General features: G+C 46.5%; 1 protein-coding gene across 2 annotated transcripts in view; it reads right to left on the bottom strand.

The window, feature by feature from the left end:
• LOC137334065 (solute carrier family 26 member 6) overlaps positions 1-13,868 on the bottom strand; it is a 117,645-nt gene that overhangs the window by 78,652 nt on the left and 25,125 nt on the right. Inside the window, exon 1 of one of the 2 annotated variants that reach the window (XM_067998517.1) lies at positions 8,184-8,230. The exons of the other annotated variant lie outside the window; for it this stretch is intronic. Within the exon in view, the coding sequence (XP_067854618.1) occupies positions 8,184-8,215 (32 nt within the window). The 5' untranslated portion in view covers positions 8,216-8,230. Of the gene's footprint in view, positions 1-8,183; positions 8,231-13,868 lie in introns of those variants that run through there. 2 annotated transcript variants of the gene reach the window in all.

Below are 13,868 nucleotides of genomic sequence, written 5' to 3' on the forward strand. Positions count from 1 at the left end.
CAAAGAACTCAAGCAAATTTGTCAGACATGACTTCCCCTTCGTAAAGCCATGCTGACTTTGTCCTATTAAATTATGTTTATCCAAATGTTCCTCTACTGTCTCCTTAATAATAGACTCCAAAATTTTACCCACCACAGATGTTAGGCTAACTGGTCTATAATTTCCAGCCTTCTGCCTACTACCCTTTTTAAATAAGGGTGTTACATTAGCAGTTTTCCAATCTGCCGGGATCTTTGCCGAATCCAGAGAATTTTGGAAAATTATTACCAAAGTGTTGTTGAAAACCACATTCTAAAAGTAAATAAAAATAAAAATGACTAAAAGGTAGAGATTTTAAAAATTCAAAGTAATTCCTACAATCAATGATTTGTGTGGCATATGCATGGCCAGTTGAGACGAGTGGCGGATCAGGTTTTTGATTTATAGGTGACTTCTGCTGCATTTCAGAAGCTACCGTAGGAGCTGCAGCCTCTGGTATAATGTGCACATCACACAAATAAAATACAGGAGCTGTACTGGAGACATAACTTTTAGACAGCTTCTGGGCTTATTTGAAAACTCTTTTAGATTAAAACACTGCTGGTGATGGTGCTGTGACATATAAACCAGCTGGTGCTCTTGGTTTTGGAGGAACCATGAATCATCTCAGTGGTTTGTTTCCAAGTTTGTTTCCAAAGAGAGAGAGGTGTTCTTTCTGGCTGCAACTCTATGTGCTTCAGGGTTCTATGTTGCTGGCCTACAGTGACCCTCCCCTGACATCAAGGGAGGTCCAGTCAGAAAATGAGACATGCAATAATATTACGTAGAATTTACAGCACAGAAACAGGCCATTCGGCCCAACTGGTCGATGCTGCACACGAGCCTCCTTCCAACCTTCCAACCCTATCAGCTTACCCTTGTATTCCTTTCTCCCTCGTGCACTTATCTAGCTTCCCCTTTAATGCATCGATGCTATTTGCCTCAACTACTACGTGTGCGAGCAAGTTCCACTTTGTAACCACTCAATTCTCACTATAATTAAAAATAACAATTTTTAAACAACTTTACACGAAAATATTCCACAGGATCGGGAACCACAGAACATTGCAGAGCTGCTTCAAGTAGAAGTGATTCTGCAACATAAGACAGACATAAAACCCAAAACTAAAGAAACCTGCTTCTCTATCGCCAGCCCAGCTCTCAAATATCAGCTCCTCAGCTATGAGGTAAGTAACTTAACCAGTGGAATAGACAGGTACAAGAAATTACATTTCATTATCAGTGAGGCCCCTATGTATGAGTGGATGTATGTGGATTATTATCCTTTATCTGGTGTGTATTGTACATGTACCAGCATCGGGATTCAAACTGAAATCCAGGATCTGCAGTAGAATTCCCCCTTTTATTTGCTGGATGAGTTCTTCTATCAACATCAACAGAAGGCCAAGATTTAATCAGTGCCAGCCACTCACTTCATATAATCATCAGAAAAAGAAATCCTTTAATACTCTTCTTACTGCCAAACGATGGCTCCGCTGAGCATGATCATGCAATTGAGATGGCACGACGTGGGCAAAAATGGGCAGGCGGTTGGCTCCAAGTATATCCAGTATATGTGATTAGTACTGTAACAGTGTGGTTTATTATCAGCTGTGGATGACTGCTGGATAGTGAATCCAGGGTGCAGCTGAGCTAGCATCAACTTGTGTACAGGAGGAATAACTTATACCCTGGAGGTGCTGTGCTTATCAACAAATGTGAAATCCTTCTATAATTAAATTATGGGATTTCACTGATGCTCAGAAAGGTAGATGCTCACTCCCCCAGTGTCCCGCAGTTTAACTTTCAACTCTCCCGTTGTGCCTTCCCAGCCACTCTTGCAATCTTCTTGCATCCTCCCTCGATCCTACAATTTATCCCGTTTCACCTCAATGAGGGCATGAATTTTTACATAAACTTATATCTTATTCATAGCACAGAAACAGGCCATTCGGCCATTGTTTATGCTGCACACGAGAATGCTCCCATTCTATTTACTTCATCTCACCCTATCAACATTCTATTCCTTTCTCCCTCATGTACTTATCTAGCTACCCCTTCAATGCATCCATGCTAATCACCTCAACCACTCCCTGTGGTAGCGAGTTCCATATTCTCACCACTCTCTGACTAAAGGTGTTTCTCCTGAATTCCTTATTTGATTTATTAGTAACTATCTTATTTACGAACAGAGAAAGGCCCATAGGCTCAAAGAAACCTGTCCCTCTTTGATGGGCCATCTTCACCCACCTGCCTTCTCCTCAGGCAACTGATTCTGCAGTGCATGGGGGATCGTGGCCCATATGTTTTCAGTTTCTGACCTGTGCTCCCTGTGATGTCCTCTCCTCACCGGAAGTGTCCCAACGTGGAATCAGCTCTTGTATCACTCAACATCTGGAATTGTGTCCTGATATTGTCTGCTTACTCTGCAAATTATTTTACAAATTGTCTGATGCCCTCTTTTTACTCCCAACTTCTTACCTTTTAATTGATAATAAATATAAAATGAATGAATTTTTTCTATTCAGTGAAAATCCCACCTGATTTTTATTTGGCCCGACCCATTGTGTTCACTCCAGTTAATTTAATTGTTTTAGCACTTTGGTCCTGTAATCTGTTTTTGCCCAGATTACACACTTGATCAGGTTTACAACCCAAAGCGCACACACAGTTTTGTGTCTGTGCCATATATTGCATAACTTGTATTTCAACCCAGTATTAAATACTGGGTTAAATTAGGCAAGAAATTGAGCAACAGAAAATGCTTAGTAATATGCACTTAGCAATATTTATTTTAGGTGTCAGCCGTGGCTCAGTGGTAGCATTGCTTGCCTCTGAGTCAGAAGTTCATGGGTTCAAACCTCACTCCAGACACTTAAGCTCATAATCTAGGCTGACACCCCAGTGCAGTATTGAGGGAGTGCTGCACTGTCGGAGGTGCCGTCTCTCAGATGAGATGTTAAACCAAGGTTCCCTCTGCCCTCTCAGGTGGATGTAAAAGATCCCGTAGCACTATTCGAAGAAGAGCAGGGGAATTTTCCCTGATGCCTTAGCTAATATTTATCAACCAACACCGAAAAAAACAGAGACTTTAGTCACTGGCCTGGAATTTGCTCTGACCGGTGAATGAACGGCGCTCACCCCTCATTAGATTTAAACTTGCCCACAAACGATCCACGGGCTTTACTGTGGGAAATTCCTCTAATGGTGAGCTGCGAAAAGTGCAGCGTCCTCTCCCAGGAATCTGTGAGTTGTGGGGGAAGAGTCTCTCTGTCCCCTCAACCAATCAGATTGAAGCATCCTTGCCAAGCCCCACAGAGTCAGAACCAGGAAGTGAAAGCTTACAACAGCAAATTCAATGTAAAATCAGTTAGAGAAAGCAAAATAAAGAGAGGGTAAGAAATACTGAATTAAAAGACAGAGATAAAAGGGACAGAAATAAAAAGTAAAAAAATGGAAACAGTTTAAATCGGAAGTAATGAGACTCCACATTTTTGGAAGATAATTCTTAGCGCCAGAGAGTTTGTTTGGCAGTCATTAAGACTTACCACGCTGTTAAAAGTTAGTTTAGACCTTAAAAAAAAACAGTGTAGCTTTTTCTGTGTAGATTAGTCCATTTCCAGCTGGGCAGTGCAGCCACTTTACACTGGTCCATTCATTTCACCGTCGAGCTGTCCTTCCCGCGCTGCTTTCAAACCAGCAGGGAACCTTGGAGAGTAACTTCCAGATTTGCGCGTTTGACTGCGCATGCGTGCTCACTGGACGTTGCTCTTATTATTTGGAGCAAATTCCAGGCCTATATTTCATTGCTGTTTGAGGGACCTTGCTGTGCGCAAATTGGCTGCCACGTTTCCCACATTACAACACTTCAAAAGTACTTCATTGGCTGTGAAGTGCTTTAGGACTTCCTGAGGTCATGAAAGGTGCTATATAGGGTACGGTAGCATAGTGGTTATGTTACTGGACTAATAATCTGGAATCATGAGTTCAAATCCCGCCACGGCAGCTGGGGAATTTAAATTCAATTAAATAAATAAAATCTGGAATTAAAATATTAGTATCAGTAATGGTGGCCATAAAACTACCGGATCATCGTAAAAACCCATCTGGTTCACTAATGTCCTTTAGGGAAGGAAACCTGCCGTCCTTACCCGGTCTGGCCTATATGTGACTCCAGACCCACAGCAATGTGGTTGATTCTTAATTGCCCTCTGAAATGGCCTAGCAAGCCACTCAGTTGTAAAATCTCGCTTAAAAAAAGTCATAATAAGAATAAAACCGGACGGACCACTAGGCACCGGACACGACAAAGGCAAACCAAGCACAGTCGACCCTGTAAAGTCCTCCTCACTAACATCTGGGGACTTGTGCCAAAATTGGGAGAGCTGTCCCACAGACTAGTCAAGCAACAGCCTGACATAACCATACTCACAGAAACATACCTTTCAGCCAACGTCCCAGACTCTTCCAGCACCATCCCTGGGTATGTCCTGTCTCACTGGCAGGACAGACCCACCAGAGGTGGTGGTACAGTGGTATACCGTCAGGAGGAAGTGGTCCTGGGAGTCCTCAACATTGACTCCGGACCCCATGAAATCTCAAGGCATCAGGTCAAACATGGGCAAGGAAACCTCCTGCTGATTACCACCTACCACCCTCCCTCAGCTGATGAATCGGTCCTCCTCCATGTTGAACACCACTTGGAGGAAGCACTGAGGGTAGCAAGGGCACAAAATGTACTCTGGATGGGGGACTTCAATGTCCATCACCAAGAGTGGCTCGGTAGCACCACTACTGACCGAGCTGGCTGAGTCCTGAAGGACATAGCTGCCAGACTGGGCCTGCGGCAGGTGGTGAGTGAACCAACACGAGGGAAAAACTTACTTGACCTCGTCCGCACCAATCTACCTGTCGCAAATGCATCTGTCCATGACAGTATTGGTAGGAGTGACCACCGCACAGTCCTCGTGGAGACGAAGTCCCGTCTTCGCATTGAGGATACCATCCAACGTGTTGTGTGGCACTACTACAGTGCTAAATGGGATAGATTCAGAACAGATCTAGCAGCTCAAAACTGGGCATCCATGAAGCGCTGTGGGCCATCAGCAGCAGCAGAATTGTATTCCAGCACAATCTGTAACCTCATGGCCCGGCATATTCCTCACGCTACCATTACCAACAAGCCAGGGGATCAACCCTGGTTCAATGAGGAGTGTAGAAGAGCATGCCAGGAGCAGCACCAGGCGTATCTAAAAATGAGGTGCCAAGCTGGTGAAGCTACAACTCAGGACGACATGCATGCTAAACAGCGGAAGCAACATGCTTTTGACAGAGCTAAGTGATTCCACAACCAACGGATCAGATCAAAGCTCTGCAGTCCTGCCACATCCAGTCGTGAATGGTGGTGGACAATTAAACAACTAACAGGAGGAGGAGGCTCTGCAAACATCCCCATCCTCAATGATGGCGGAGTCCAGCACGTGAGTGCAAAAGACAAGGCTGAAGCGTTTGCAACCATCTTCAGCCAGAAGTGCTGAGTAGATGGCCCATCTCGGCCTCCTCCCGATATCCCCACCATCACAGAAGCCAGTCTTCTGCCAATTCGATTCACTCCACATGATATCAAGAAACGGCTGACTGCACTGGATACAGCAAAGGCTATGGGCCCCGACAACATCCCAGCTGAAGTCTTGTGCTCCAGAACTAGCTGCGCCTCTAGCCAAGCTGTTCCAGTACAGCTACAACACTGGCATCTACCCGACAATGTGGAAAATTGCCCAGGTTTGTCCTGTCCACAAAAAGCAGGACAAATCCAATCCGGCCAATTACCGCCCCATCAGTCTACTCTCAATCATCAGCAAAGTGATGGAAGGTGTCGTCGACAGTGCGATCAAGCGGCACTTACTCACCAATAACCTGCTCACCGATGCTCAGTTTGGGTTCCGCCAGGACCACTCGGCTCCAGACCTCATTACAGCCTTGGTCCAAACATGGACAAAAGAGCTGAATTCCAGAGGTGAGGTGAGAGTGACTGTCCTTGACATCAAGGCAGCATTTGACCGAGTGTGGCACCAAGGAGCCCTAGTAAAATTGAAGTCAATGGGAATCAGGGGGAAAACTCTCCAGTGGCTGGAGTCATACCTAGCACAAAGGAAGATGGTAGTGGCTGTTGAAGGCCAATCATCTCAGCCCCAGGGCATTGCTGCAGGAGTTCCTCAGGGCAGTGTCCTAGGCCCAACCATCTTCAGCTGCTTCATCAATGACCTTCCCTCCATCATAAGGTCAGAAATGGGGATGTTCGCTGATGATTGCACAGTGTTCAGTTCCATTCGCAACCCCTCAAATAATGAAGCAGTTCGAGCCCGCATGCAGCAAGACCTGGACAACATCCAGGCTTGGGCTCATAAGTGGTAAGTAACATTCGTGCCAGACAAGTGCCAGGCAATGACCATCTCCAACAAGAGAGTGTCTAATCACCTCCCCTTGACATTCAACGGCATTAGCATCGCCGAATTGCCCACCATCAACATCCTGGGGGTCACCATTGACCAGAAACTTAACTGGACCAGCCATATAAATACTGTGTCTACAAGAGCAGGTCAGATGCTGGGTATTCTGTGGCGAGTGACTCACCTCCTGACTCCCCAAAGCCTTTCCACCATCTACAAGGCACAAGTCAGGAGTGTGATGGAATACTCACCATTTGCTTGGATGAGTGCAGCTCCAACAACACTCAAGAAGCTCGACACCATCCAGGACAAAGCAGCCCACTTGATTGGCACCCCATCCACCACCCTAAACATTCACTCCCTTCACCACCAGCGCACAGTGGCTGCAATGTGTACCATCCATAGAATGCACTGCAGCAACTCACCAAGGCTTCTTCGACAGCACCTCCCAAACCCGCGACCTCTACCACCTATAAGGACAAGAACAGCAGGCATATGGGAACAACACCACCTGCACGTTCCCCTCCAAGTCACACGCCATCCTGAATTGGAAATATATCGCCGTTCCTTCGTTGTCGCTGGGTCAAAATCCTGGAACTCCCTTCCTAACAGCACTGTGGGAGAACCTTCACCACACGGACTGCAGCGGTTCAAGAAGGCGGCTCACCACCACCTTCTCAAGGGCAATTAGGGATGGGCAATAAATGCTGGCCTTGCCAGCAACGCCCACATCTCATGAACGAATAAAAAAATATATAAATCTAAGTTCTTTCTTTCTTACTTTGAATTCCTGATCAGTGAATAAAATTATGGTAAAAACAGGAACTAACTGAATATCAATAGACATTTTAAATAGTTTATTTTTCTTTTAAATTGCTTTTCCCTTTTACCCCAGTTCATTTTCCTACACCAAGTACTGACCCCTAGCTGATGGGTTGAACTGGTATGTGGCCAATATCCATCCTATGTTCAATGCTATTTATAGCAGGTGGGAGTTAACCTGGGTCGACATCCTGATCAATTTCCTTTCCTACCTGCTGGAAACGTCCATCCTTTTCCCTGCTGTGTCCTCCCCAAACTGATTAGGCCAAGATTAGACACTCACTGTGAGGGGAAATTCCGAATGTGAAGCCGTGTCCTTTCAAGGCAGAAACCTGTGCAATCACCTTTCAAATGTTGGTTGTTATATGTTTGAATACACCAGCCAACATTTGACTACACAAAATGAGAAAGAAGTTGGAGGGGGAAAGAGAGAAAGAGGGAGAGAGATACAGATAGTGTGTATAAAGAACAGTTGAAGACAGCATGGCAAAATAGAGAGGGTGAGGAATGGGTGGTAGGCCGTACAAACTGTGAAAAAATCGAGAATATGATAGAGGCTGCGAGAAATGGTGACAGTGCGAGCAACAGAAATGGAGGCTATGTGAGAAAAAGCAGAAGATATGGTTCTCAGTGGGAAAGAGATGCTGGAATCAACAGAGAATACAAGGAGTAGGTGGGAGACAGGGCACGGGGCAGCGAGTAGCTGATTTAGAGGCACAGGTGAATGCTCCAGGGAGCTTCTTCCATAGCTTGAAAATCACATTACAATTTGTAACTATTCAGAGGAGTAAAACTGCCAGTGATCTGTTATATTTAAAAATTAATAAGGCTTGCATCTATTTTAGTCTGCAAACAATCTCATTATCTCTGCATTGCTCTTAATTCCTACATACCTCTTTCTCTCTTCATCACTGTTTTCTTGCATTTTTCTTTTACACAGTTCTCTCGTGCTGTCTTTTCTCCTCTCTCGTCCGTTCCTTCAACGTGCTCCAATTTCCTCCATTCTTTCACACTCGTAACTTCCTGGTGTCACTTCCTCTCTTATTTTCAGTTTTCTTTTCACCCAATGATTCAGCTCTCTTGTGCATTCTTCCTGTGCCTCCTCCTTCACAGCTTTCTACCCAATATTTCACTTCCTCTCAGTTGCTGCTCTTTTTTTCTGTGCCACACAACATCATACTTGAATTCTGTTGGTACTACAGTTGTTGCCCCCAGCTTTGGCTGTATGGACTCCCCACTCTTCAATATACAGCAGTGTCATTGATCAGGAAACAATGGGGATAAACAGGTACTAAAGAGGGAGATGTGTAATAGAGACATGGGCTTGAGAGACAAAATAAAAGAGATTCCACCTTACAAGATGGCAACTTATGTTGGAAGTCCATTATTGAGTAGTCAGTTATTGAATATTTCAATATTATATTCCTGATAATCACAAGATCAAGAATTTCAGAACATTTTTAACAGCAGAGGAAAACTGTATGTTATGGTGCTGCAATGTGTTGGAAATCCAACTCATAATGTCATGAGATTCTAATTTGGTTCATGATGTGACTTCTCAACAGTGATTTTCCTATTTCAACATTGCTACTGTAGAAAGATGTCGAATTGAGTTGCCTAACCAGTCAGCTCGAAAATCTCCTAAGTGGTCAGCTGTTAAATGGAAAGGGAGATGGGCCAGGAGTGGGTCTCTAGTTCATCTCCTTGACTTGGGAAAGTAAAGTTATTTAGCCCAAAGAGACTGTGGAAGACAAGGCGGGTTGGAACTGGGAGGTGGAATTTTCAAATTTTAACCCCTCACGCGCACCGTTCTCGCTTGGCGAGGCGGGGTTACGATCCCAACCAATGACTCCAATGGTCCAGGAAACAATCAGGCTTCACAATAAACTAGCAGTAAATCCTTCTAGTTAAGGAACTAGTCATTGGCTGGGATCGTAACCCCACCTCGCCAAGCGAGAATGGTGTACGATTGATACAGTCGAGTATATCAGATACTGTACATTGCCTTATATATGATACAGCCCGGGATGATGCTTACTGCTGTGAGCTGGACTAAATTTCATATTTTGAATTTTTGTGAGCATATTTCAAGCTTTGCCGTGAATATGCCAAAAAGTCAACATCATTATTTAATATTATATTCAGCTGTGACTTACCAAGATACAATGATTTGTGACAAGAAAATTGGATGGAAATGTGGGAACTGTTACCTGTGCTAGTCAGGAAGGAATGGCAGGACATTACACCATCTGTGCAAAGGACCATTTGTCCCTACGTATTGATAAAGGTTTGTTGTACCTGAGTGAAGGTTGGACAGCTGCAACTCTGACTGACCAGGGAATGGCATCTGTTCCATTTCAAGTGAGTCAGTTGGGCAGGATTTGCAAAACAAATATATAGGGCTCGATTTTAGGGTCGGGTTACCTGCAGGTTTCCAGCGGGGGGGCCCCGAAAATCCCGATCTCCGATCACGTGACCGGATTCGGACGAAATCCCGGCCACTTCCGGGTACCGCGCTGACGTGCGGGGCTGCGCGCGCAAGCCCCGCTGGTGGGAATCCCGCAGGCAATTAAAGCCAGCGGGGTTCCACTTGAGAGTACTTAACTTGTTCGTTGTGGTCAGTTAATGAGCTGAAGCAGCTGTCAAAAGAGGAAGTGTGGGATTTTACGTTCAAAGCAGTCAGTTTCCCACACTGGGGGAAACAGGACCCTTCAAACCAGGCGTGTTGCAGCCAGCAGCCTGTGGCAGGTGCCAAGGTGCGCTCCACGGGGGAGCGCCCTCACCCACGCAGGAGGCCACCGCGTCACATAGGGCAACCCCTGCCCCCCACCACCCCCCGGCCAAGCCAGAGGACAGACCGACACGAAACCGCAGCCCCAGTCCGAGGACCCACACACCTACCCTGCACAACCCCTCAGATCAACACCTGCCAGTTGGGTGGTGTGTGGACACCCTCGGAGGACGAAGAGCATGACCACCACCAGCAGCCTCGCAGTCCACGCCGTCTGCCGCAGAGACGTGGATCCCCCCAACACGGTGTGGTTGCACGCCCACCTGCACAGCAGGAGGGAGGGCTACCGCAGAGAGAGACGTGTCGCAGAGGGCACTACCCTCGCCACAGGGTCCACAGACCGAGGCGCAGCTCCCCGGACCTCTCCGAGCAGCAGTGCACAGGGAGGCGCAGATTCGCTCGACATGTAGTCGTGGAGATCTGCAGCCTCTTTCATGCCGAGCTGCTCCTGGCTGGCCCCAGCACCAACTGCTTACCTGTCGCTGGCAAAGTCACCACTGTCCTCCACACCTTCTCCTCCGCATCCTTCCAGGGTGCAGCCGGCAACACCGCCGATGTCTCTCAGTTGTCTGCGCGGACGAGCCCTGCAAATACACCTGCACCTACTCTGCAGTAACACGATGGGTGGCATCAGTGGTGGGTCCTCATAGTGATACCCAGGAGCGGGCATTATTGGACACAATGGACAGGATTCGCGGAGACATGGCAGTGGTGGTGTCAATATAATGTGTGCTGTTTGTGGCTCTGAAATTCAATATGGGTAACACCCATGACAAACCCTCAGACACCCTTGTGCACCCCCTTCATGCTGACGAGACGTTTGCCTTACCCTGCCTACTGCACATATGTGATGCATGCCCTGTGGCTGCAGCACAGGTGGTGGCAGGTTGAGTGAGGCTGGCCGTGAGGGAGATGCACGAGAGGGTGAGTATGGGATGGAGCCATGAGATTGTATGAGGATTGGGTCGCGTGTTAGTGGCAGGATGAGTACTGGCGAGGTGAGTCGGTGGAGGTAAGATGAGGATGGGGTGTGAGTGGGCATGAAGGGTGATGTGACAGAATAGTGTTGGCGGTGCCGAAGGAGATTTGGGGTGGGGGCAGTGTTGTGGCAGACGGAGTGTAGGGGAAAGACTTCGTGTTCTCACTGTGGCTGACCTACTGCGGTCATTGCAGCGCCTCCTGCACTGTATGCAGGTGGGCGATATGTTGGTGGCGCAGGTGACCCCCACTGCCACCTCGAGCCAGGCCTTCTTGGTGGCAGAGGCAGGCCGCATCCTCCCGCCCGCCGGGGGGAAGATCTGTGTCCTCCCCCTCCTCCTCACCCCATCTGATGATACCTGGGGTGAGGCATCATTAAACTGGGAGCAGCCTTCCCCCTGGGCTGCTCCATGCTGCAATTTGTCCCATTGGTTGCAGCATCTGTCAGTGGAGGACTGCCCCTTTAACTAGAGAGCCTCCAGCTGACAGATCGTACTGCGCATGCGCAGCCCGCCCGACGCGCAGGCCAGCGCCGTGGACCCCGGAGGAGCAGGTAATTGGATCCTATTAGTGGATTGCCTGCTACGATCGCGTGGGCAACCCACTAATTTCGCCGTTCGCGTTTTCGACGCTCCCGGAGGACCACCCGCTGGGAACCCGCAGGCCTGCTAAATTCGAGCCCATAGTGTTTGCATATAGAGCTAGCACAGTAAAACTGGTATTATACTGCTGGATGGAGATATTTTGCCACCAAGACAATATTTATCATAAATATTTTAAAATACAGAACATTTCAGCTGGGCGGTGGTGAGGGTACTACATTTGGGCCCAGTGATCCTAAGCCCAGAAAGGTAAAAATTGGCCAGGGTTCCTGCTCCTAATTCCTATCTAGTGACTTCTGCTGGAATAAAGTGGATGTAGGGTGAGCATAAAATTTGGCTCAGCTACAATGTCCTTGATGGTCAAATAGCCTCATAACACTCACTGACTTGGCTCATATATAAGTCATTGGGAATGGCATCAAGGGGCTGGTGGCTCCTTAATCCATACCTCAGGAAGAATTATTGCTTTTAGGAACTGAAGGCAGGAATAAACCACTACCAAAAGAACTATTTTGTATGGTACATATTACACTGAGTTAGTGAGATATTTATTCTAATTCTTGGTCCCCAAGGTGCACCATCTACATCTACACTGGACAGTCTGTGTGATAACACTGTTTTGGTGATATACTGTATTTTCAATGTCCAGACTACATTATACTGTCCTGTTGCACTCTGTGTCTGCAGCACACAGTCCAAGATGTGGCACAATTTCTCTGTGGCAGTCTCACTATAATACCAATACATACCAGCTCGTAACCTAAGGAATTTCATTTTTTTCTGACAACTTGACAGTGCACACCAAGTAACATGGAGAACCTGGCATCTCTACAGAAACAAAACCTTCAGACATAAACCACATCTTTTACATTCTATCGAGCAGTCAGCCGCCTGAGAGGAAACAGAAGCAGTAACTTGTTCTAGAGGGGAACTATACGAGCTGGTCATGATGGCTCTGGCAGTCGGGCTTTTAGAGAAATGAAGTTTACCTGGGCAGGTTTCTGTGACTGGTTTTCTTCCTAATTACATAATTGATTCTGAAAAACCTGTTATAACAGTTTATGATGCCTCTAAGGGAGTACTCCTACAGCATGCTTATGTTGCAACACAAAATCTTACTGATTCAATTGCAAATGGAATTTCATTGAAATAAGAATTGTTTGTGTTTTTTTCGGTAGGAAAAGGATGAGGGTTCTGATGCAATCTTGTTAAGCACTTATACTGGAAACTAAAATTGTTCATCACTCGACAGTGACTGTGTAAAATATAACTGCCTTATTTGACTATGTAAACCAATGGAACAGAATTCTCTAAAGTATATACAAAGCTTCCTGAAATTTGTTGGAAATGGAGATTGCTGGGGTGCAGAGTTCCTTGTAGGTGGGATGTAGGTGTCAAACTATAGCTTAATGGTAGCACTCTCACCTTTTGGGAGCTTTCTAATAATGAATCGTCAGGCTAATTGTTCAGTGTAGTACTGATGGAGAGCTGCACTGTTGGAGGTGCATCTTTGATAAGACATTAAACCGAGGCCCTGTTTGCCCTCTAAGGTGGACATAAAAGATCCCATGGCATTATTGAAGAAGTGCAGGGAGCTCCCCTGGTGTCTTGGCTGGTAGTTATCCCTCAAACAACCTCACCAAAACGGATTATCTGATCATGTATCTCTTTGTTGTTTGTGGGATCTTGCTGTCTTTACAACAGTGGCTACACTTCAAAAATACTTGGTTGGCTGTAAATCTCTTTGGGTCATCCTGAGGTCATGAAAGGCGCAAGTTCTTTCTCTCCTTGGTAATAGAGACAAAGACACAAGGCCTTAGCAAGTTCAGTGTAACATCAGCAACAAGTGTGTTACAACAAATTAGAGAGTGCCTCAGACAATGACTGACTACAGAGTTTCACACATTTTTCTCCCTCAGAGCTAAGCCTGTAACACGTCAGGTTAGGGATCCTTTACATCAGGTCTCTGCTCCCACAGTGTGCTGCTCCGGGATTTCCAGGGGCTTCCCGATGAAGCATTACTGCAATTGGATTTTAATGAGGCTGGAGTGGGTGTTTCCAGCCTCCCACTTCAACTTCTGCTGAACCCCATTGTTGGGCATTCCAGTGCAGTGGTGCCAACGGAAACCTGGTGCTATGCTCTGCCTGTGGAACTTAATCCTCCCCTTCCCCAGGATGATCTGAAGGTCCTGATCAAGTCTGTGGCT

Source organism: Heptranchias perlo, chromosome 17 (assembly GCF_035084215.1).
Source record: "Heptranchias perlo isolate sHepPer1 chromosome 17, sHepPer1.hap1, whole genome shotgun sequence".
NCBI classification, from domain to species: domain Eukaryota; kingdom Metazoa; phylum Chordata; class Chondrichthyes; order Hexanchiformes; family Hexanchidae; genus Heptranchias; species Heptranchias perlo.